The sequence below is a fragment of the Macrobrachium rosenbergii genome, chromosome 29 (assembly GCF_040412425.1).
Source record: "Macrobrachium rosenbergii isolate ZJJX-2024 chromosome 29, ASM4041242v1, whole genome shotgun sequence".
In the NCBI taxonomy this organism is placed as follows: Eukaryota; Metazoa; Arthropoda; class Malacostraca; order Decapoda; family Palaemonidae; genus Macrobrachium; species Macrobrachium rosenbergii.
This window is the reverse complement of record NC_089769.1, coordinates 13,624,584-13,651,249: the sequence shown is the minus strand read 5'-3', so window position 1 is coordinate 13,651,249 and position 26,666 is coordinate 13,624,584. Positions and strand designations below refer to the sequence as shown.

General features: G+C 37.9%; 1 protein-coding gene across 50 annotated transcripts in view; it reads right to left on the bottom strand.

Moving 5' to 3' along the window:
- The window catches only part of LOC136854603 (uncharacterized), a 671,913-nt gene that overhangs the window by 31,201 nt on the left and 614,046 nt on the right, over positions 1 to 26,666 (bottom strand). For 27 of the 50 annotated variants that reach the window (XM_067131090.1, XM_067131099.1, XM_067131100.1 and 24 more), the window contains one exon: positions 9,160 to 9,275. In XM_067131090.1, the coding sequence (XP_066987191.1) occupies positions 9,160 to 9,275 (116 nt within the window). Of the gene's footprint in view, positions 1 to 5,699; positions 5,733 to 9,144; positions 9,276 to 26,666 lie in introns of all 50 variants that reach the window. The other 23 variants (XM_067131113.1, XM_067131097.1, XM_067131086.1 and 20 more) reach the window with 3 other exon arrangements.

Sequence of the window (26,666 nt, the reverse complement as noted above, 5' to 3'; positions counted from 1 at the left end):
AATCTAATTTTTCCATAATATAACAGGTTTTAACATAGGAAAAACTTATTTTTGATATCCACTGCGAAAGCCCAAAGGAGTTACACTATTATGGTCACTCCAAAGCTCCATATGACAGTCCAACCAATCTTAAAGAATTCTATTATAGTTAGTCTCGGCCAACATAGTGTTTGTTGGCAGTCATAGAATATAGAGGACTCAAGACAGGAGAGCTCTATCTCCTGTTCACAGCAACTGCCTCGGTTTTCCCTTAATCCTACTCGCACAGCACATATTCGGCTATATTCTTCATTGCTTGTTAGGTCTGTGCAAGATAATTGTTCACCTCAGTCTTATGCCTTTTTGCCAGGGAAAGTGGGTGGCTTTGAGGACTTGCAGCAGCTACCAAAAATAGGTTTTTCCTAAATCAAAACCTGCTTTCTGATAGTGTAGCCACTATTCGTCCTCAAATCTGTATACCCATTAAGGTCTGGCAATAAAGAACAGGAATTAACACAAAAAACTATGTATGTATTATTCTTTGTAGCTCTAAGGTGACTTACATAATTATGTTAAGTCTGGCTGCGGGATTATTGTGCCTTCCCCAGCAGTATCTCAGCATGACCACCACTTTCATGGCAATAGTGTTTCAGGAATTTTTGATCCAAGGTAAAGTCACAGGTTATCAGCCATTTTCTTTATTCTGGATACCATTAGGGTTTGGCAATAGACCAAGAAACAACACATGAACCTATACAGTATATGCATTATCTATTGTGGTGCTATGGTAACTTACCTAATTATGTTAGGTCTGGCTACAGGACTATTGCATCTTTATCGGTTCAGGAATACTGCCTCTAATAACCATCCCGTAAACTCAGCAATCTTCGAAGGAAACATTTCCGAAGAAAGTTAATGATGTACACACCTTCTGGACATCAAGCAACGTAGGAAAGGAGTGAGGGACTGCCTTTTTCATGAACACTTAAAATAATTCTCAGCCCATGTAGAGAGAATGGTTTGTTTCTGCTAGGGTATAGAAAAATAGGACCATCTGGGATGTTTGCTGTGACATCTAGGTAAACCTTGGGTATTTGAACTAGGCATAATATATTATCCAAAATGCTGACTTCCTGTATTGGAAAAGGGGATTTTCCCTTTGAAAGGTCCTCATTCTTGGCCAAGAGACAATAGTAAATGACAACTAGGTGTATGAGTGATGAAATGTTGCCCTGTCTAAGAGAGCTCAGTAAGATAATCTGAGCTACTGATGCCAAAGCAGCCAAGATGACTGACTTTTGAAGCATATGAGTTGTTGTTGTATTGGGCCCACTGAACTGTGGGGATGACAGGAGTCTAAGAACCTTATTCATGGACCAGGTAATGGGAAGCATTGCAAGAGCTGACCTTGGCAGTGCAAAAGACTGGAGAAGAGCATTAACAGTTTTTATATTAGAATCAATTCCAAAACCATAAAGCAAGGGTTCTGACAATGCTTCCTTGTATCTCATGACTGTTGTAATACCAAGGCACCTGAAATAAAAAGATATATAATAAAATATAAAACTGTTTCAACTGATTTCAAATGGGTTCTCAGTGTGGAGGTAATCTAACCACATTTTCCAGATGAACTAGTAAGTCAGATAGATGAAATCTGTAGTTTTTGCACTATGTACCTAGCAATGTTAGGTACATAATGATAAACTAGATTTAAAAAATCAACACGTGAAGGTCACAGATAGAACAGCAGATAGTAAGGGAATCTACTCTCTTGCTTGTTTTTGAAAAAAAGGAACCAATGACTGTTTGGCTAAATTTCACACTTGTCTAAGCAACAAACCAATTTCTCCTTTATTCCTTCAGAGGCTGGCTTATGGGAGGCAATCATGAACCATTTCCACAGGCTAAAAGCAGATTGAGCAATTTGCTGTAGCACAGGTAATCTGTGGGTCCTGCGTAATAACAAGCCACTAGTGATAAAAGGAACAAGCATTTATTATCACTGTATATGCAGCAAACACTTCAAATTAAAACAGGCTGATGTGGCCACAACTACATGTCCATAGTATGATGTAAGGTAACATGGTCAATGGGTCATATCCATAAAATAGTAGTAAGTGCCGATAAATGGCTTAATGGCGCTGATAACTGGGTATCAGCGCCAATAAACCACTTAACGGCACTGTTAACTGGTTATCGGCGCTGATAAACTGCTTACTGATGTCAATAAACAGTTTACTGGCCCTGAAAATTGCTTACCAGCCCCAAAAATCTGGTTACCACATTGTTAGTCAAGTGTCGTTAAACCAAAATGCCATTAACCAATGCTGCCGATACGAGGGGACTGCCTGTACAAAGGATATACTGGCCTTTAGTAAACACCAAGGCTTGTAATCAACCAAAATTGGGAACTATGATCATGGCTGTGTTTCATAAACAAGAATTTAAGCTAACTTAATTTACCCTTTTAGTAACCTCAAATTATCTATCAATGTTAAAAGTCACTGACTGTTGAGTTTCTGTAACAGAATTGTCTATTGCATTAATGCTAATTATTGCTGTATCGGGCAGAAAAAAACAGCATAGCAATTACAGCTTAGCCTAGTGATCTACTCCTAACTTCTCACCTTACAGGAGACCTACTGGCTTCCAATTTTAATATACTGTATATGTAAGCCTACCCATTGAAATTTTAAGTAACTAAAACTTTTCACTGGATTTTAAAACTATGTAATTAGCATGAATGGTGTTATGATAATCAACAATTGCAGTCAAACACTATTGCCTGTGCAAAACTTGGGGGTTAGTTACTTCCTGGACAGACCAGTGTAAACCCGGGACAAATGGCCAGCCGTGGTTTGATGATACATGTAGACGAGCTAACCATGACAAACAGACCAAATTTAACACATGGAGATGAGATTGTTCAAATGAAAATTACACTATTTTTGTTGAGTCTCGCCACGCTACGAATAGAACTCACCATACAGCAGAGAGAAATTACAATAATTCCTTGAAGAAACTTGAAGGAATTACTCAGCCTCAACTGTGGTGGACCAAACTGGCATCATCTATCTATGGTTCAGGCTCATCTTCTATTCCACCACTACTAACTGATGATGGTATATTGGTTACTGGCCCTAGGGAAAAGGCTGAACAGCTTCATTGAGCTTTTGAAGCTACAATCAGCTGAGGTTGTCCCTCTCCCTGATGCTTGTAATCCTGAACCTGTTCTTACAAAATTTGCATTTTGCTCTAGGGATGTTAAGAAAATTTTGGATAATCTTGATAGCTGGGGTGAAGAAGATCCTGATGGTTTCTTCCTGTTGCTTTTATTAAAAAAGTTTCTAGTGTGTTGTCTCCCAAGATTAGTAGATTCTACAGATTTTTATGTCGACGTAGTATCTTTGTGGATAAGTGCAAGCTTAATAATACAGTGCCTGTTCCAAAAAGTGGCATATCTGCAGACTGCAGGAACTACAAGCCAATTTCTATTCTCCCTGTGCTCTCCAAAGTTGCTGAAAAACTTATTTTTAAACCACTATGTATGTGGGATCTAAAGGATTGTTAGTTGATAGTCAATATTGTATGCATATAGAGAGCGTTAAGTACCCGCTATGCTCTTTTAGACTTGACATGCCATTTGCAAGAGAACATTGATAAGGGTTTTGAGTACACAGTAATTCACATAGATTTTAGTGCTGCTTGTGATTTAGTAAATCATAAGACACTTAATTATAAACTTCAGACTATTGGAGTGGGTGGATATGTTTTAGGATTAGTTCATGATTTCCTTATAAGTATGCATCAGCGAGTTGCTGTTGATGGGATCTTTAGTGAACCAAGACCTACTGTGTCTCCTTGCATTTTAATACATTTTTATCTGTTCATTAATTTATTTTTTTCTTGTTAATAAGTGAGATCTGTTCTTTCTGTATTCCCCTTTAGCTTCTCTTACTTCCTAATGAACTCCATATTCTTTGGAAGCTTGAATTTCAAGTCAGTGGCCCCTGTGGGGTTATCCCATATAAATAATAATAAAATAAAATAATAATAATAATAAAATAATAATAAAATAAAGTAATAATAAAATAATAAAATAAAAATAATAAAATAAAGTAATAAAATAATAAAATAAAATAATAATAATAATAATAATAATAATAATAATAATAATAATAATGGCAAGATACCCTCTTTCAGACATGTACTGTTGAATGTGATTGCTGCATCAGCTGCATTAATCTTGTAGAGAGTTTTCTCTACATTTCTGATTACTGTTTTCTCTCTAGTACTACATCTGGTGAGTAACGTGCCGATGTGATTCATCTTGCGAAGGGAGAAGTCAATATAGGGGGAATTTTGTCAATAATTATGTATTTACAAAGTAAGTCAAATACTGAGGACACGATCTGTAGAGTTATATATCTTAAACAATATAGACAAATTCGGGTATTTGCCTATATTGTATAAGATATATAACTCTACAGATCATATCCTCATTTGTTTTACTTTGTAAACACATAATTATTGACTAAATTCCTGTATAATGACTTCTCCCTTCGGAAGATGAATCACATCGGCACGTTACTCGCCAGATGTAGTACCAGAAAGAAAGCAGTAATCAGAAATATAGAGAAAACTCTCTACAAGATTGATGCAGCTGATGCAGCCATCACATTCAACAACGATAATAATAACGAGGAAGAATGCTGACACATGAGCTTTTGTCACATCTCTCCAAGTAGGATCAAGGGAAAAATCGAGGCAGTCACTGTGGACAGGAGATAGAGTCCTCCTGTTTTGAGTCCTTTATACTTTTAACTGTGCCACCAAGCACTATTCTGGCCAAGACCAACTATAAGAGAATTCTTTGAGATTGGTTGGTCTGTCCTATGGAGCCCTGGGTGTTAACCCATGAGAGTGTAACTCCTTTGAGGACAAACATTGGCTACACCATAAAAAATTAGCATAAAAAGCCAGCATAAGGCTCTAACTTATATTGAGCAGCTTAAACAAAAAACAGTACAACAGCAATAACAGTTTTTACTTTAATACGATACCAATATAGAGTATGAAAAATTATTTACTATTACTTAAAATGGCCAGTTTGTAAAAATTAAAATGTTCCCTTTATATTTCCTCAACCTAAAATAATCCTCCTCTGATCTAATTTTCCTTACTGTACAGAGTTCTTCACACTTGAAATCTATAATTTAAAACTTCCTAATCAGACTGCAGTATAATTTCAATTACTTATATAAAGTATACTGTATATCTGTAATGACTACCTGCACTGTTTGCAAACTGCTATTCCAAGTTCCAAACAAAGTAGAATACTGTACTGTACTTCTTATCATATGTACTTCTCTAAAAACTTTTATCTACATTGCCTTTAAATGTTTTTATTGCTAATAAGCTTCAAACATGATTATCTTCAAGCATGATTATCTTAACTTTTCATTATTCCCGAGACATTAGACCAAGTGTTAAATACAAGTGTGAGAAAGTGTGTTTCACAGCAGTCTATTTCACCTAATTTTAAGGGATGTGACTTTTAAGACACTTTTTAACCACCAGTATCCTGTACAGCTATGATACAAAAATCTGATCTGAACACAAGACACTGCATTTTCCTCATTACTTTTCTTACTAAAGTACAGTATTAATATTTGGCCTAACTAAACTTCATGCACTTGCAAGCACTGTAAATAACATACTGTACGGCTTGTAATGTGGGGTAGGAACTGAAGCTATAAGAGAAAAAAATTACAAATTACTGGAAATAACTTTTTCCATTTTTCAAACTGAGAAAATATCCTATTCAGTATACTTTAATCAAAGTATAGCAATTAAAAACAAATAAACAAAAGAGAAAAAGTGCAAAATATTTAACACACTTAATAGAAGCTTTATAAATATCTATAAATATCTTGCATAAAAGTGAAATTCATCTACTTGTCTATAATTCTAAGAATGACAAACCAAATGCAATATTGAAAATTTTGAAATATCAAGTGACAAACTAGTGAAAATAACTATAAGTCTGCAAATAATGCACATTCATTTTGTGAGGGTTACCATAAATCAACTAAAGACTATTAGTAATATTAACGTTTGCATGGCTTTATGATTTTGCTAATTTGTCTGTGTTCAACAAAATGTATTTTTAAAAATTCTTATTACATTAAAGCTCAAGTATGTTCACTTTACAACTAGTTTACAAAAAATATCTGCATACATTATTAATGTCCATGTACAAAATGACTTAAGAAAGGTTCCTTAATAAAATGCTCCTATAAGAAAAGAGAAAAATAAAATTTTAAATAACAATTTGTGTTTTTCATAGACATACAAACCAGAGCCTTTAAACAGAAGTACAGTAAACCCCCCGTATTCGCAGGGGATACGTACTGCACCCTCCCACGAATAGCTGAAATCCACAAATACTTAAAAAAAACCCTCTAAAAACACTTAGAACTACCTATTTTGGCAGCTTAAACACAAAAAAACCCTCTAAAAATGATTACACCTGAGTATTTTAATAGCTTTATCACAAAGTGCATTTAGTCATGAAAATGATATGAAAATACAGTAATTAGTGAATATTTCTCAGTGAAAAATACCGCGAATGGGCAAATTTTCCATGAATAATGGGTATATACGTTCCACACACAAATCCGCGAATATGTGAATTGCTAAATGGTGAGACTGCGAATACGGGGAGTTTACTGTATCTCTCAGTGCAAGTAAGAAACTGGTCAAAAACTGGTAACAAGGTGGTTAACAAATGGAGATGGGGGGTGGTTGAGTATCTCTCACTCACTTTTCCTTCAGCCACAGGGGCTGAGTGGGCTGGTTGAGGTGGAGCTATATATAAAAGGTTCTGGTTTGTATACTTAATAAAAATACAAACTGTTAGTAAAAATGGGTTATTTGTTCCTACAAAAATATGCACCATTGCCTTTTACTCCTAAGGTGGGAGGTCAGACCCCTTCAACTGACTGGAGTTGAGAACCCCTGCAGAATTACCAAGATCCTGTTTGCCTTGCTAGCAAGGAAGTCATGACTCCTGAACCCCTTCCAGTCTGGCAAAATAGGTGGCCAGAGTAGTAAGGCCATGGGCCTGCATGCCCCTTCTAAGGCATGGAGTTACTCAAGTAAGGTACCATTTGGAGAACCAAGATGTCTCCAACAGAGAACTTCATGTCAGAAGGTAAAACCCACTTATAAACAATAGGATGAGGAGAAACACTTCCCAGTCATTGACTGGGACAGGATGCCCAAAATGCATTCACCTGTATCCTGGCTGACTTCAGCCCAAATGCTGCTCTTAAAGGGAATACGGATGGTATGGAATCCAGTCATTCTACATCCATCTCCAGACTTACACCAAGATTAAGTACATTGGCTGCTGACCTTGCCTAAAATGGAGCTCAGGTGACTACAAAACTTGTTGGATGACTATTGCAGGTAGAATCAGGGTCATGAAGTGTGATATCTAAAACACTTACCCTTATTATTCGGAAACCTGAAAAGTTCAATTGAACATTGAGGGGCAGCTAATGACCTTCACTTTAAAATACCTCCAATGGAAAAAGAACCAACATCCTTCTCAGAGGAGGTGAAAGAAAGACCTCCTGCATAACTCATTCCATCACTAATTGGTACTAATGGCACAAAACAACACTACAAACTCCAGGAGTGGTTAAATTCAGTTGGAGCTAATAAGTTCAGGCCAGCATAGCAGTATCTCATCCAGATATCCACCTCGGATTTGGAAGGAAGAAAGGGAACTCTCAATCTCTCATTAAAAGAGACAAGACTTGAGCTACCATTCCTAAAGAGGAGCAATGGAATGAGAGCAAACCTTGCCCTTCTGAAAGTCAAATTTGATACAAGCCAAAAGACTTCCCAATCATATGCTGGGACCAGGAGAGAAAAATTCTAAGTCTAAAGACTCTGTCTAACAGTGGAATATAGTCTTGAAAGATATTCCATAACGCTTAAAGCACCAAGAACATAAGTTATCTGTGACTGAAGTTCCTAATAATTGGAGACTGTTGAACAATTAAGATAGACAACTCCGCCAAAGAGGAGGGATCTAACCCAATCAGATAAAAGACTGTAAAAGCAAAACTTGCCTTTATCACATACTGAAAGGGACCTGACCCAGCTAAGGTAAGAGAGAAAGTCTGTGACCTACAGGCAGTCCCTGGTCTACAAATGCATTAGCATATGCTACTGCATTCTTTGGTTACATTACATTTGGATTATAAAATAAGAAAATACCCTGTGCTGTAAAAAGTTTGTGAATACAAGAAAGGAATTCCTGTACAGTAGTTCAATAAAAATTCTTTGAATGGGCAGCAAAACATTGAAAGATTTGCTAGAGCTATTCTGGGTAAGTCTGGGCTTGAATGAAGGGATAACCTTTAAGAAACTGTAGATGCCCCCATGAGCATGTGATTTTCAAAGACCAAAAAATTCCGTATTCATAGAAGCTTAACTTTATTGAAAAAGAAGCAAAAATAATTTAGAGGAAAAGTGCTTATAGAATAAAGTATACAGGTTAAACAATGAACAACAGCTTTCTTTCATCAGAGATACGTATTACATTAACAAGTCCTTACCATAAGAGGCTTTCCATTCTTGAACACACATGGGGGATTGTATGTGATGAATAAACATTTAAATGCTAACTGAAGTTAGGTTAGACTGATTATTAATAAATCCTTGAGTTTACTGTCTTTTGTTGCTAAAGGAACAAAGACCCGAAGAGGAAACCTGCTTTAAAACATTAGACTACAACTCCTCATAAAATGACAAAGCTCCAAAGGATGAACTACATACATAAAATATTTCTGAAAATCCCTCTGAATGACATTTTATACAACACTATACAATACCCTGGTGTTCTTGGCTGTTACTTTGCAGAAGTGTGATGTGCTATGACTGGACTCTGACTATACATGACAAGAGTAAATGAAATGCTAGGGTGGACATTTTACTACGGTCAAGCAATTTGGAAAATGTGACAAAACTTTTTTGAAAAGTAAAATTCAGAGTATATCAATATTCTTATAAATTACAGTATTTTTACTACCTCACAAAATGAAAGAATTTATTGCAGCTTCTAGAAGTAGAATACACATCAAAACTAACATTTAAAAGGCTTACATGAGACATCTGCTTGCAAGACAGCCTGCCGGACATCTTCCATTAGGCTAGTAGGAGATCGTTTGCTAGGGCTTGCCTCACGTTCATTCTTTTGTGAGACCTCCCCTTGCACTTCCCTGAAAATCAAATATACAAATCTTATTACACAGCATCACTGAAGGAATGATGCAAGGGGAATGACTGTCACATTAAATAAAGAATGTCATTTCACAAAATCAGGAATGAGGCATCTAGACCTTTTGACCTTACAAAGTGTAATAAAAAAATAGTTTCACAAGTAATGGACTCAAGATAATGTAATTACTTAAATATGAATTTTCCAAGTTTTTTAAAAATATGCAAATGACATTAAAAGTTAAATGGGTTATAATAGTACTTGACTGGCAGGAAATGATGTGCAAAGTAGTAATAAAAAATGGGGAAAGTATTTACATCTAGGAAATGTTCTTTGGGCACTACTGCTCTGTACAAATCAAAAGCAATTACTGTATATTTTACAAAACATTATAAAGTATTTAAAAACCCACACATTTTAGCTTTTCTAGAGGTAATGACCAAATAAAAGTAAAAAAATGTTATTTTTAATTCCCAAGATCTGTTAAAAAAGTACTGCATATACAAAAGCAGAATAACAAAATGCTGAAGACTATGTTTTTATACAAACCCATTATTCATACACATGCCTTATTTTACCATCCATGAGTTCTCAAGTTCACCAGTCTTTCATCTGTCACGAAGAAGAAGATACACTGTGCATACCAGTTGTAAATCCTCAGGTATGTATTACCTTTCCATGAAGACTAAGTATGAGTATAAAGCAGTGAGACTCGTGGGATCAGAAAGTGAACATTATTTTATGTTTAATGTTTTTTATGAAATTAGCTCCAAGCAAACAACATATGTTCAGAAGTTCATTTACTTATTATCTGCATTTGTACAAACACTGAAGTTCGAATTTATGAAAGCTTGAAATCACTACATTCCTCAATGCAACCTCTCTCTCCATCTACACATTCAAAGGTTTACTGAAGATGCCATGTATCAAACAGTTCTAATTGCTTTTAAGTTTATGAGATTTATATCTACGCTACCTATTTTGCTAAAACATCAGGTCTGTATCAAGTAAGTGTCTTCTAGATTACGAAATGTATCACACTTACCATGAATATGAAACAAAGAGGTCAATGACCCAAGAAGTCCATATCTAACAACAGTGCAATAAATGAGAAATGGGGATGAATTAAGGTGGTGTTGAATCTCAACTTCTATTTGTACAATAAGGCCCATTGCAACTATTGGTCCTAACGAATATTAATCAAACCAATTACAGTATGCATCATCTCTTAAGCAAATTTTTACTGGCATCACCAGGTAACAGCACATAGAACAAAAAAATTCTAGATAACATGTAAAAGCAAGAGAAGTTGAGTGCTCTGACTGTTCATGGGCTTGCAATCTTGCCTGTTCCACTTTTACTTCTATTAAAATCACCACAGCCACAGAATCCAGCTGGAGCCAAATGGAGCTCATGTTTATCACCTGCTTTCCTTGGCCCAAGGACAAGAATGTCTGGTGTTTGGTGTTAGCCATAAAGGTTTTGGTCCTTCAGAGGTAAAGGCTAATAAATAAAATCCTGATCACTGGAAGAAATAGAAGATAATGAAAAGATGGAAAAGGATGCAATGATATGGTTCTGGCTACTAGCTGTTTGCATCTTGGCAAGAAATCAGGAACAAACAACCACCCACTCACAACCATTCTTTGATGTGTGTGACCTTCCTAAAGAGCTCATACATCTTGCTGACTCGTCCTGAAGATTCATATGCCAGTAAAAAGGCCATCTTCAATGTAAAACGAGCAAAGAATCTTCCCACAGAGGCTTATAAAGAGGCTTAGTAAGACTCTTCAGGACAAGCAAGAGATGTCAATTAGAATGGCTGAGTGGCCTGGACCATGCAGAACCACCTTTCAAAATGGTGGGGAAGCATCTTAAACTTAACTGAGGATCCCATATCAAGCCCAAAAAGACCAAAAACTTGTGAAAGACAGATCTGCATACAGTACTGTATCTTGATGATGGAAACAGACAATCTCTTTTGCCAACAGAGAAACACCTACACCTACAACCAAACCATTCCACTTTGCCTAACAGATGTTTGTAGTATATCATCTGCAGGGTCTGACAATGGCTGTGGCTGCCTCCTTAGGAAATCCATCATTTCTAAGGCTCTGCTCAATGACCTCCAGGTATGACGATGAAGGTTATCCAAGTTTGTTTGGAATCTGTGGAACTGTAGCTACCTGAGGAATTTCTCTCAAGATTTGTTGGCACCAAAATGGTTCACCATCATGGATTATTATTATTAATAAATAATTTAACAAGACCACTGAGTTAATATTCTTAATTCTTACAAGAGTGGCTTGATGAACTTTACAGTATTAGTTCTTATTTACTATATATTGCATCTCCTTACAAATTAAATAACTGTATAAAAAGGATTTTGACAAAGGAAAAATCTATTTCTGGAGAGGGGCCCGTGTCACCCGGTGAAAAAGTCCATTCAGCACTTATTTCTAGGTAATTCCGTTGCTAGATACCAGAGAAAGCTAAATGAAATGCTGGAGTTACTACCCCCAGAGCGAGCTCCACTAGATGGAGTCGTGTATGGAAAAGGGTGAACTACAAAAACACGGAACCTTATCCTATAGAGATTCCCAATGTCAAAAGTCCCAACGAGAGAGGTGCCGATACAAGCCCATGCACTACTCGCGGACTGTATACAAGGCAACACTAGTCGCATTCCATGTTAGCACCCACCCCACTAGAATGATGTTTACCATGGGAGGGAGAGAATGAAAAACAGGGGTGGGTCACCGGGTGACACGGGCCCCTCTCCAGAAATAGATTTTTCCTTTGTCAAAATCCTTTTTCTGGATCGGGGTCCCGTGTCAGCCAGTGAAATAATAACAGAGAAATAAACATCATTCTTATGCTATTAAAGACTTAAATAGAGACGTTGAAAACTAGGAGAATTCTACCCTGAACATTAGTAAGGTCCTCTAAATTCATGTAATGAAAATAATGTAAGTGGTCACCGTCTAAGATCATGAGCTTAGAATTGAACCTGAATAGGCTTGTATTAAGAAAATACTTTCTGCCTAATAGCAGACCCAATGACAGTACCTGTTGAAGATTCAGACAAAATTTCTTTCAAGGATGTGTTACCAATATTTGATATATGTTCTGGTAGAAAGCTGGGCAATCACTAAAATTGTTAGATTGTAAATGTCACTTTGCATTTCCTGCAATTAAGGATCATGTTATATTTAATATTCATCAAAAAGCCATGAGTCAGATGGGTATGGCCAATTCAAAGACAGGATAACATTACTTCAAAGTTGCATTCTTTTCGGAATGAAGAACACCACACACTAACAGTTTAAATTTTTTACTGTCAGATTCATTATTATGCAATGTCTGCCATTTACTAAAGATAATAATGGGGTTCTATTATATTAACAAATTACTTGATAGGAACAGATACTTTTAATATAGTCATAGTGATTTCAGGGGTATATGTTTAATTTTTTGGCAGTACATGTGTGTAAACGTAGATGTACTTTATGCATAACCATGGAGGGGGAAATTCTAATGCAAAAAAAAGACCTTTACATATTTATTTACTAAAAATTCTGGAGGCTCTAATTGTGAATTGTGGGAGATGATTGTTTATGTCTTGTTGACTGAAAAGCTCTTTGGATATTGAGTCACTTGCCAGAATCTTTATTGCACTTCAAACGGTTACCAAGTCACAATGAGGAGAGAAAGGTTTGTAAGGGGACAACTAGAATGCTCCAGTTCAGATTCTAAGTCCTTCATTAGGAATTGGATATAAGATTTTTAATGATCTTTCTAATGCTGAGCCATAACAGATCTACAAATGAATAAAATCATGGCCAAAGTGAACCTATTAGTACTATCTTTTGTGTATCAGAGTTGCAGAACTTTCTTTAGAACTTGTCTGATGGGTTTAATGGTGGAGAAGCATAGACATCATCATGTCCCACAAGTGAAGCATTGTGTTAGTCTCCAAAAATGTTACATCTGTCTGGGCTGAGTGCTTTATCAGTAGCTTGTGGTTGAAGCTCATCTCAACCAAGTCTTCCAGTGGCAAGACCCACAGATACCAAAAAGTCTATCAGATTTCAGAAATTAGAGACAAATCTCATTGCACAACCTGGTTTACAGGCTGAGACCATTGGCTATAATCTTGTCTCTCTCTCAGATGAATCTTAGCACTATGCCAACCTCACTTGCCTTTACCCTCATAAAGATTTCGACTATAAACTGACACAAGGTTTCTGAGTGCCCTTGATTGTGGTAGTATGCCACCATTGCTGAGTTGTCAGTCATTGCACTTGTCTATAATTTTAAGTACTGACCAATCAATTGGAGGCTTAGGAATGCGATGTCTAAGAACTTCTTGCACGACAGTCCAGTACATGTGTCATAACTTGAATAAATACACCCATTACAAATAAGATTCCTTGGGGGAGGGACAACTGGGAAGGCCACTAAAAAGTGACTGGGGTCTTGGTACCAAAGATGATCCTCTAGAACATCCACCATGGTTACAACTGAGTAGTCTTTTAGAGAAACTGCCACCAGCCATAATCTTTCAAGCTTTATAATGAATGCAACCTGAAGTACCTATGGGAAATCAGCTTTTCTAATGACAAGAGATGCCCAATCGAGAATTCTCATAGCTTAGCCAGGGGAACTGGAGCTCTGCCAAATTGCTGGATCAAGACTAACAACCTCCCAATTATGTCCTCCGTTGGTGAACTAACTTCTTTAAGGTATAGATAACTACTCTCTGATACACAGTTCTCATCTAATTTCTCGAAGTTTAGGTGAAGTCCAAAGTTTTGGCAAATCTGGCACACCTGGGTTAAAAACCTTAATTCTGCTGCTGACTGCCATCACCAGCCAATTGCAGGGATATCTGCAAAGTCTCTTCTTAGTCAAATACACCCATGCTGCCACTGGTACATAAGTTTGGGTGAAGACTCTCAGTACAGACAACTGGCCAGTGATGCTCAGGTCTCCCTATAGAAATTAGAAATTCAATCACTAATTGGCCCTTGGTCCTAACTGTGATCAATTGTTGCTCTACCTGCCAAGTGGAAAACAAGCTCTATGGCTTCAAGAACAGGAATTTTTGCACACCATTTCACGTTGTCCACCATTCTCCAACCTCCTGTCGCCTTGGGCACTAAAAACATGTGACTGTAAAAGCCTGGCAATCAGTTGTCACTTCCTTGATTACCTGCTTCTAGACTGTAGACTTCACCTCACTGTCCCATGCCCGGCATCTCTTAGAGCATCAGCAGTACATCACACATTATATAGGCTGTGAAGTGAGGGGAGAGCTTGTTTCTGGAGAGGGGGAGTCGACACCATACTCTGAGGGACTGTGCTACCCTTGGCTCTAGCTCAATCTCTTACCATGATTGCCATTAATTCTGGAAAAAACTATCACTGGCAGAAGAACTACCAGCAGGAGAATATCATATCACTCCCTCCTAAACCCCATACCACAGGACTTGACCAAAGGTGAAAGGGCAGCCACTTCATTTGCTATAATCATGCTGTTTAAGTTAAGAGAATAAAATCCTCTTAAGAGCATGTCTGGCAATCTCTGTTGTCTTTGTTGTGGTAGATGAGACTGGGTTACACAATGAGTGCACCTACTCAGAGTTGATTGGGGTCTTGAGGGTGATAGCATACCTTCAATATAAAAATCTGTTTCCTTAGATGCAAGTGAAGTAATTTTCTTCCAGCTCCTTAGAAATATTTTCCATAAATAGAAATGGGTCTAGCAGTTCCAACACTCAAAGACCCTTGTTGTCAGAATAACATCTCCCGCTTCCTCATTAGCACATTCACAAAGTTAAAGGACCATGGAATGTGCTCAACAGCAACAGGCTGAGGCAGACTGAATGTGGAGCTGTCCATGGCCAAGATTGCTCATGACGTAGTAGAACTGGCAACAGGTACAGGTGTTGTTAGTCAAGATGTGAAGAATCAGGCAGAGTGAGAAGTTCAGGCTGATACCTCATCCAATCACAGTTGCTCCTTCACCACCACCAGAAATGGGAAGGACTCCATAGTGAAGCCAGCTGAATAAAGAAACATTGCAGTTAAATTCTCGGGGTGATGAACAATTGGATCAGAGTACTCAAAATAATCAGTCCAACAATCTTTAGCATGAACCCAGAAACTACAAAGCAAATACTAATTGTAGAGATTGCTGTGCCATCACTTACTGTGCAAAAAAGTTAAAGGAGCTGAGAGAGTTGATGATTAATAAATGAGTAAATGAACACTGAATCGCACTGTAGTGGCAATCTCTGCTACAGCCAACAGCTACTTGGGATCTACAGTGAGCAAGCATACTAATACTGTAATACTTCTGTCTGAGAGAGAAAAGACTGATAAACCTTGGAACTTGTAGCCTGCCCACCAAATAAGGCATATATATGATCAGTGGGGTTGTGATGAAACAAACTTCAAAAACCTAATGCCTCTTAGTGATTTTTTTAGGATAGCACATAAATTTCCTTGCTGATGCTTTAAACATTGGAAGTCTGTACCTGATTTCAAGGAATTTTTTTTGATAACTGTACAGATATCATACCAAAATGTACTATAACCAACACAGAATACTTCTACTCCAACCAGAGTACTGTAGTGCTAATTATATAGTAAGAAAGAAGCATACTGCATGGGATAATTATATGCTAGATGAGGTTTTATTTGCAGCAATACTGCATTCCTTCAAAAATTGTTATTACAGTTTGCATATACCAAAATACCCTAAACTGTTTATGAAATCAGTTATCCAGTACATGCTTTGAAAATGATCATGGCCTGGTTTCACACTGGATGCACACATTATCAAACCAAAGTCCTCTTTAGTACAAAATACTTTTTTACAGAATGTTTCATCTTATGCTACATGCAAATTGTTTATTTAATAACCACCTCAATATTGATTCTATTGTTAAATATTACTGAGCAATTCCCTGTTTTTTTTTTTACAATAACTGCACTTTACTAAAAATAATAGATTATGTATGTATAACTTGCCCATGTTGCTGTACAGTACATACATACAAAAATAGTTCAGCTTCTACAATATAAATGGTAGCCAATACAAATAATCACAAAACAACTATTTCCAATATAATTAGTGCTAGTACTATACTAATGACGACTACTATCAGAGATTTATTAACAGTGTGAACAACTATTATAAATATATACAATTTAAGAGAGAATATAGATAGTAATCCAAACAAAAAAACACAAAGTGGCCTTATATTAAATTCAATGTACAGAAGTGATTCTGTCTAAAAACACACCAAATTTTCAGCAAACAAAATAATCCAAGACTGACCTTTTGAGTTCAAAATAAACATAAAGGAATGGTTCTGATTGCAGAAAAATATTCTAAATAAGAGAAAAAAATGACAAGATCCCTCTGTATCAAACCAAATCCTATGTGTAATTTTCTTGAGGAAATCACCATCTAGTAACAGTATATTTACCTCCTTAAGTTCCAGGACTGGCTTTTGCACAAGGTTGTTCTGATCTTTGTTAAAAAGGTGTAACAAAAACCAGAAAATAACCTTAGTAAGGACAGGTCCTGCTGACTGCATATTATAAAAACTCTCTGTGAACTAAAGCCTAATCAAACAACCTGCAGACAAAGTAAAATTTATAACATTTTTGAAGTAATATGCTTACTTTCTAAGGCTACAAACCACAGCCTTTTATATAGTGTACCCTGAGCACATGCACTGGAAAGTAGTTGTTGAGACTTGAAAACAAGGGTAGCCCATGGTGAAGAACAAGGGTGAATGAGGGAATACCTCCACTCTATCCATGCTATCTGGTCACTTTGGATCACAGCAACAAAGCAGGGCGGTTAAGATAACTTAAAAGTCTTTGGTTTGCATATTATAGGAAGAATACAAATTACTTAAAAAATTTGTTATTTGTTCCTGTGGGATACCAACCATCGCCTTCCGCTGTACATGGAGACTTAGCTCTTAGGAAGAAGGTGGTCTCTGTAACTAACTGAAGATAAATTCCATCCAGAAATGCCAAGCTCCCAGCTATGCATGCAATCAGGGATATCATGACTCCTGAAACCACCTACTAGTCTGGCAAAAAGCTTGGCCAGGCAAATAAACAACTCGACCAGGTCTCCACCAACAAAGTGATAAAGGGAGGGAATTGAGAATTAAACTTCTTGTCTGAAACACATAGGTTCTGATTTGTTACTACAGACTCAAGAACAAGGGAGATGCCCAACTCTCCAAATGCTGAATGAGATGTAACAGGCCATGTAACTCCCTTACCCACTTTGTTAAGGCCAAAGCAAAGACGGAAACAAGTCTTGGAAGTTAGGTCTCTGTCTGAAGCATGACAGAGGCTCAAAGGGAGGCCTTGTAAGGTTCTGTAGTACTAAACACCTGTACCAGTCCAGAGGCCAGAGTTCTCAAAGATGACAGGACTGTTCTAAACCTCTCATTAGCATGGATGACTCCTTGAAGCAGAGAGATCTAGCCCCTTTCATCTGAAGACCTGCGATAAGGTTAAGCTTGTCTTGACAAAGGTTGTCGAGGGAGTCTGCAATCCAGTGAACAGATGCCCCAACTGAAGAGCTGCCCCTTCTACTTTCCCAACTGCAGAAGATGGCCAACTTTCCTTGATTCACATTGGAAGAGGATCAAATGCGGTACTCCGACACCTCCCCTGCAGCCTTGCTAGAAAAACCTATCTCACAGGAGGCACTGGACAACTTCCATGCATGAAGGTGCAGGGAGTGGACTATCTAGTGGTATCTGTGACCTTGAGGTTGACACAGGAGCATGGGCTATAAAGGCATCTTTCTTGGTGCCTCAACCAAGCAGGTCAGCAGATTTGAATACACTTGGTAAGCAGCCAACAAGAAGACACTACCATCATCTGAAGTTGATCGGTCTGTGAAGAAGGGTGAAAGGTGGAAATGTAAACACATTTGCACTGCCCCAGGGATGTATGGTAGAATGCTCTCTTCACCACAGCCTCTCTGATACTCAGGTGTATATGGACCATTCTGTCCCTACTCTCTGACTCTGACAACTGAGTTGATCAGCCAGCACATTCTGCCTGCCAGAATGCACCTAGCCTCCAACTCTACCACAACAGACAAGAGTCTGAGACACTGTCCCTCCCTGTTTGTTGACAGAGGCTACAGTAGTGGCAGTATCGCTCATCAACACCACTGAGTATCCCTTCAAACACTCTTAAAATTATTGCAATGCTCTCACGCTTCCAACATCTCTAGTACATTTATGTGCAGACAAGGTGTGTCCACTGGTCACACACCTGAAATAAACTCTTATCTCAAGTGTGCTCTCCACCCTTTCTTCAATGCACCTGAGAATGTAAGCATCTCCAGAGGGAGGTAGGTCAATGGAACTCCCTTTAAAGGGGTGCCTGTCATCCAGCCACCACACTAGGTCCTCCCTGACTTCTCAATTCAAGGGCATGAGTCAGAAGGAGGGTCTTGATTCATGGGCAAATGTTGCTACACTTGCCACTGAAGTGAGCAAAGGTGGCTCCTCCTGTGACCTAGAACCACCTGCAATAGTCCACTGGGAAGGATCTCACTGTTGCTGAATCCAGAGGCATGCCCAGGTACTTTGCTGCTGCCTGAGGATGAGATCAGATGATCCCTGTTCTCTATGAGAAAGAGCTGACTGTAGAAACTTGGAGACAGATGATCCATGGCTCTACAGCAGCCTTATCCTTTTGTCACTTCCACCTCTGCCAACAAGGACAGATTTTCACTAATCTGGAGAACATGAAGGGAACAGTATTAGTGTGTTTCACGAGGGGAGGAATGATGTCCTTGAGCCTGGACCCATATTGCAGGCTCCATTCCCTGTATCTGCCACTTGGCCCAATGGTGAGACAGGCAATCCCCTTTCCTCAATTCCTGGTGGAGGCTGAAGGGGGGAGGGGGACGAAAGGTTTGGGATGATTCCCCATCTTTCTTCAACAAAGGAGGCTGAGCAGGCTGTCTGGGTTTCTAAAAAGTTGGCTTCTTCATAACTCCAGATATAGAAGGCTTTACTCCACCCAAGGGTTTAGATCCAACTGCCTTTCCATCTAAAGGAGGATTTGAAGGCCACTGTGCAGCTGATGATAGAAGTCTCCAGGGTCTAAACTCCTAACCACTGTATCGACACTACTCTTGGGAAAGAGTAGCAAAAAGCCAACATCAAACCAGTTCTTAATGAGAGGTTAATCTCATGAGAAACCTACCATGAAAAGAAAGATACAACCTTATTTCCCTTTTAAAGGACAAAGCTAACCCACTAGTTGGTACTCTAGTGTGCTAGGAAGGCGAGGCCCTTACATTCAGACTCTAAAAACCTCTCTAAAATAATTTTGCCACCATACAACTAGATATCTGTCATGGCAAAGTCTTTCAACATGTTCAATCATAGGTTGAGCCACAAGACAGTTTGGAGAGAAGCCAAGCCAACAGACTTCAAGGAATTTAACACTCGAACAGACAAGAAAAAACTCTCCTAGTGCAGTCTACTTTGGAACATCATTTGTCAGTCAGCAGACTGGTGACTCCAAGTGAAGAGTAGCAGCCTCTGCATCCTTGGGCATGGAGTAACTCCTCTCACATGAAAGTGGCAGGGGGAGGAGCTTGTTCTATCTGCTGGAGGTGAGGAAACTAACTGGCCCACTGATCAGGCTGTTCATCTCCTCCAAAACACAAGCCAAGTAAGAAAAAGACAACCTGACTGAAATATACATGCCTCTGGAGCACCCCAAGTGTAGCTCCGCAGACAAGACTGTGGGCGTGTATGAAGCAAAGGTCACCTCCCCAAGGTTGTTTCACACACTGGTAAGCATGATAATCTCTTTTAAGTGTGGCTCCAGCTCAGCCTAAAGAAGTTCTGGAGTAAAGGGACCTTCAAGACCCTCTTCAGACCATAAGAGTGTCTCATCAAACTTTGCCCCTAACTTACTCACAATCTTGTAGAGAACCTGATGAGCCACCCACTGGAGAAGATAAACGAGATCCAAGAGAGTTGTTGTCCAAATGGAGTTTGGACTTGGACCCACCTGTAACTCTGTTCTTGGAGTTGGTAGCCATTGAAGAAGAAGACAGAGCAGAAGAATAAGCATACACCACTGCCCTCACACTCTTCAAGCCCCTACAGTGAACAACTTGTAAGAGAGGTGGAAGCAATAGATATCTCTCTCAAGTAAGGATGGTAGGGGTTGCACTCATTCTGAAGAATGCAGACATTGTGCAAGAAAAGGGTGTTAATACAACTCTACGCACTCCCAGAGAAGAAAGTGACTAACAACCTAACCTGTTGCTTGAGCCCACAAGGCCTTGAGATCTCACGCTTGCACAGATGCAGGTTGTGCATGCCCACCCCAACACAGCTCCTTACATGTGTGAGGAGAAGAGATGTTCAGAGCTTTTATGTGTACCTAGTCACAAGAAAGCATGCTCAGAGTGAGTGGAGAATGCAGATTCATCAAAATGTGATCTCAACAGCTCACAGGAGAATGAACAGGGAGCAGTCCTTTTGTTCAAGTGGGCTCGTAAGCCAGAATCAAAGATGTCAAAGTGTCTAGCAGAGGGTCAGCTATAGGGGGGACTACTGCAACAGGAGGATTCCCCCTCCTTTACAGTAGATGAAAACAAGGGAGCTCCAGGCACAGCAAGCACAGTAACAGCAGCAGACACTATGTAAGGTGAATATTTAGGCAAGATCTTTTCTAAGTACTCAAAATGAAAGCACCTCATTAGTTCTGGGAACATCATATCTAAGTCTGAGGGCAAAGAAACTGCTGGAGGAACACCACCCCAAGCAATGCCTTCATTCCCTGAGGAAAGGGCATGAACTAGCCTCTTTGGGGCAACACAGCTATCCTTCCAAAGGGGGGTAGTCCTCTGGGGAGGATCAATCAGTACATTCCTCACAAGGGGAAGAAAGGATACGAGCTTTTCCCCTACAAAAACACAAAGCAAGTGTGGGTCAACCAAAGTGGGAGACATGAAACAACCACAAGGCCATCAAAGTCCCTCACACTGGCATTGCTTATGTTTCTTATCATTTTGAGAAAAACACAACAAACAACAAACAAAAACTGAAGAGTAAAGAAGAAAAGAAACAGGTTACTTATCTGAGATCAATGCTCACACAAGAGAGAGAGAGAGAGAGAGAGACATGTCTGCTCACAAACACAGCCAAAGAAAAGTGACTGGATACATGGGACAAGTGAGGGTATTCCCCCACTCACACTCCATCTCCATGATAAGCTACCCTTGTTTCCAAGTCTCAATGACTGCATTCCTGTGCATATGCTGAATATACTCTATATAAAAGGCAATAGCTTGTACCCCCTTAGGAACAAATATTTAACTTGATACTGGAACTATATAATAATTTTGAACTCCAACCAATGATACAAGCAGTCATCAGGAAAGATATCTGTGTGATCCTGAACTTGACCAAATAACCTTGGGTTAAGGGAAAATACTGTAGGTCTAACTTCATGCAGAACATAATACCAAGAATGCAAGCAAATTTATCTGTTAGATACAACAAACATATCTGTGCAACCTTGAAAATGACCAAATGACCTTAGATCAAACTCAAAACATATGATCTAATTCTGAAACATCATACCAAATGTGAACACAATATCATGCATGCAAACAAAGTTACCAGGGAAAAGTGCAATATTTATGGATTGCTGGATGGACAAAGAGTGATCATTATCAGATACCTCTAGAAATTGTAAAAAAAATTCAAACTTGGGACACACCTGCAACCAAAGAATGTATTGAAAAGATAAGTAGCATCCAAGACAAAGTCAATCCAGTTTCTGCTTCTCATTTTCATTTTATATGCGATGCTTATAATATTTTGTGAGGTTCTTCAGTATACTAAATGTCAGCTGGCAAATGAAGCACTGCCCTTTCATTGTTGTAAGAAGCCTACTGCACTCTGTGTTTTTTTTTTTTTTTGCATTTTTCCTTAATCATGTCTTTTCTATCTCTATATTTTTAGTTTTCTGCTTTTGTATGTGAATTTCAGAGTTTTTGCTTACCGTGTGCCTGCTTTTGAGGTTGTTACCACAGCTTTTTTCTAAGTGCCATGTCCAGACCAAATTCTATTGTTCTCATAGTAATATTTGTTTGACCATTCACCTTTGCCCCATTTCACAGTAACAGTTGCCTTTAGATCTTCATATTTCTCAGCCTTTCATTTGTTTTATGCTTTTGGGATTCCCACTGTCATTATGCACCATCATGTTTGTGCTGGCTTGGTGTGTGTGTGTTCTGCTGTCCTTGAAGAAGGACCTCAGAGGTGACGGTAGAGGCATCATAAAACTTAAGTTCTAACCATTAGGTCATCAGTCCAAATCTCCTGGTTTTACTTTCTTTGTATAAAACATTTCTGTAGACTGTATTTAATACTATTATTTCTCATCTCTTGTTTCTTTCTGCTTCGCTTACATTTATCTACATTACAGTACATACATACATATATATAGAGTAGTATGTATGCATTATTTATGTGAGTGATGACATAGAAAGTCTTCAACATAATATGTAGTTTGTACCCCATGAAATTCTAAGTGAAGCAATTTGCTTGCTAGTGCTATATTTGTGGGTGTAATTTATGTAAAATATGGTTTTATTTGATTTATCCCACATTTCTATATTATTCTTACTTTTGTGGATTCTAAAAGTGTTACTAGGTTTTTGTTTGCATAGGGTAAGCTAGGAAAATGGTAAGTTTAAGCCTTGAGATTTTGGGTAGCCTAGCATAGGCTAAGTATAGGTTTATTCCTAAAGTCACACTTTGCACTTGTTTACATCCCCTTAGAACTATTAGTGCATATAGAAGGGAAGCTACTATAAAAATAAATAAGACAGTACACTGGTAAATTATCTACAGAGCTGTAAATGCTGCTCATGGTCACCTTGTCAGATCATTTAGGTTGAATAATATAAACATTCAAAAACAATATATTGCAACTGATTGCCATACGACATTTTCCTAGATCTTTTAATGGACAGTGCAGTTCTGCTGTAGTAAAAATCATGCAGTTCTTTAGATTAAATACTTGTTTTACCTCAAAAGTTTTTTTATTAGTACAGGCACACTGAATAAGTTTGTAAGACTGCCATTAATTGAGTTCTAAGGGTGTAAAATAAATATACCGTAACAGTAAATTATAAGGCACCTTTTTTTAACGTAAGACATGAAAAGGTACTTTAGCAACCAGAGAAAATTTTCTATTGACATAAAAAATGTTAATTCAATTACAAGTACTAAGTATATCTTAGGATGATTTTCAACACCACACTAGCTTATATTGCTACTACAGTACTGAGAAGATATAAAAAATACTAATACTACTAAGGAATAAATTTTTAATGAAGGGTACCAAATATAGCAAATATAACCAGTACAGCAATTACTTCTACTACCAGTACTATTACTATACAGCAGGCAATCAGTAGAGGAGATATAACCGTAAGCTGATATGCTGCCTATATAATGAAACCAGAATTACTAACATAAACCAAAAGATTTCATGAATGTCAGTGCAGAAAAAGATAGCATTAAGCCAAAACTTTTTTATCCTATGGCTGACTGAAAAACTTGATGAATATCTTTGAATAAGTGTTACTTTACCAACATCTTGCAGCTACCTTATTCATTGTGGATCTGCTTCTAAAGGTAATGGATTGGTCTGTGTGCTTCAGCAAATACAGGCAGTCCCCGATTTATGACGGGTCCGGCTTACGACTTTCCGAGGTTATGACGCTTTTCAAATATATTCATCAGTAATTATTTCCCGGTTTACGACGCATGTTCCGGGGTTACGACACTGCTCCGACGGAAGAAATATGGCTCCAAAATGGCAGAATAATCAAAATTTAGAGGTTTTTTTGATGAAAAACTCAATAAAAATGCAGTTTACATCATTTTCAATACACCCAAAGCATTAAAAGTAAGGTTTTCTTAGGATTTTTGGCGAGTTTCAATGATTTTTCGGTTTATGACGATTTTCGGCTTACGACACGGTGTAGGAACAGAACCCCCATCGTAAACTGGGGACTGCCTGTAATCCCATAGATTCTTTAGGAATCAATGCAAAGAAATTCAAATACTAACGAAAATTAAATTAAAGTTACTATAATATTATTATTATTAATATTAAAAGTGGGTCTTGTAGAATTTCTAGTTGTCAGAATACAAGTACTGCACTTGAAGAAATGAGTTTCAGAAGGCAGCATTCTCTTTCTTCTCCTTCACCAACAGAAAGAATACAGTACAATAACCTATTTTTTAACTGCCTTTAGTCAATAATGGCAATAAGTGTGGATTACATGGCATACTATGCAGGAGGCTTAACATCAGGTGCAAAGCAAAGGCTGATAGCTCTTGAGTGAGAGTGAACTACTGCTCTAATAAATTCTCTCAGCCAGGCAAGCTGGCTCAATACCATCCCTGTACTGATTGGCCTGTATGAATGTGGTGTGCTGATTGGCTTATTGATGTTGAAGAAGGTTGGGAATAAGGATTGGACTATAGTCATGTGACTTTAATGAAGATGTAAGGATATTAACTTTATGAATTACCCTAAGTTCCACAGCTTGTGAAGTGTGCGATTTGACAGAGTGTTTTGCAAAATGTATCCTCTATGCAGTCTGCAGTTGCACTTATTAGCATACCTATTTGACTAAAGCTCATGTTTTTGCATTGTGTTTGCATGTGCTAATGGCAATGCTGCCTGTCATGTGGCTAAGGAAGGTTTTAATCCCTTAGGACTATGCAGGGGGGGATTTTCAAAAAGGTTGTTCTGACTCATGTATGTGAAGATTACTGCATGCCAAAGATGAGTGAATTCCTGCATTCTTGCTTTGGGCAGTATTAATTTTACCAGTTCTCTAGCAGCAGTAAAAAGTGATCTCACTGACTTGGTAGTATTGTAAGCTTCCCATTTTTTGCAATTTTTGGGCTAAATATAAGGTTATTCCTAGGCAAATATAAAGCTCTACTGGTACCTAGACTTTAAGGTCAAAGAATTATATATATTGTGTACTGTATTCATTTACAACAGCACTTACTCTTAAATATAACCTGCCCAACTGTGAAGGCTTGACATGCAGCTTGAGACTTTTTATTTACAAGTTATATATAGTAATTTTAATGTGTCTGTTTATATGCAAAGTCTCTGTCTGACTGTAACTGGCTGGTTTTGGAGCTGTAGCCTGTGGGTTTTGAAGTCTACTGGCAGCACTTGAAAACAACAATGTCCAACTTCAGTGTATGAAAGGCAACTGCATAATTCTGATAGACATTGTCTTGAATTATTACTATACTTCCTAAACTGGAAATTGAACATTCTAGTGACTGCTTATAACCTCTGCCTTTTTCTTTTCCTTTTTCCACTGATCAATGCTGAGCTCTAGTTGAATCCAGAGGAATATATTCAGGGGGGGCATTTCCAAAAAAATATTTTGAATAAAATCAAAATTACTGGTACATATAATTCCAGGATTCCTTTAACAAAAAAACACAAACACAGGCACAAATAAGTAAAGTAGGTTGGGGGAGACGAATCAGTTTTTCTATATGATTATTGAAGAGAAAGGTTACTGTGTAAATGGGTACACAATAAAAAATCTAAAGAAGCAGAAATTTATCTAAAGAGAATTCAGTTCTATGGTGGAGTAAAAGTGACTGTTGAGGATGAAAGGAGGGTAGTTAAAATGTTGGACAATGAAAAGATCTGAGGAGCTGAAGAAATTAAGGGTACGACATTGAGTTACTGAGGTAAAAGTGTGGTTAAGTGGCTAACCTGGGTGTGCATGGATGAAGGGAAAGGCCGTAAAGGAACGGGTGAAAGGAATATTTTTTTTTCCAAGGTAAAGGTGATAAAGGTGATTATCAGAACTGCAGGAGTATAATGTTATTAGTATACACAGGAGAGGTATATGGTTGAAATTTTAGAATAAAGTAAACAGGCTGTATATGGCATAAATAAACCTAAAAAAAACCTTATAATTAAAATCACATGAGGGGTGTTGAAGAAGTATAGGGTAAAAGATGATTTTGTTGAAAAGATTAAAAGATTTTATGATGAAACTATAGCGTTTACTAGAATGTATATGTAAGAACAACTGGCTTAGGTGTAGAGTGGGTATGAATCAAGGATGTGTAGTGTCCATGGCTTTTTAATAATCTTGAAGATGAAGGGGCAAAAAGTCCATGAAAAGACATTAGACAGAGGTGTTAAACTCAAGATTAAAAATGGGTCACAAATGGAGTATGGAATGGCTGATGTTTGCAGATGCTACAATACTGAGTGTGGATAATAAATAGAA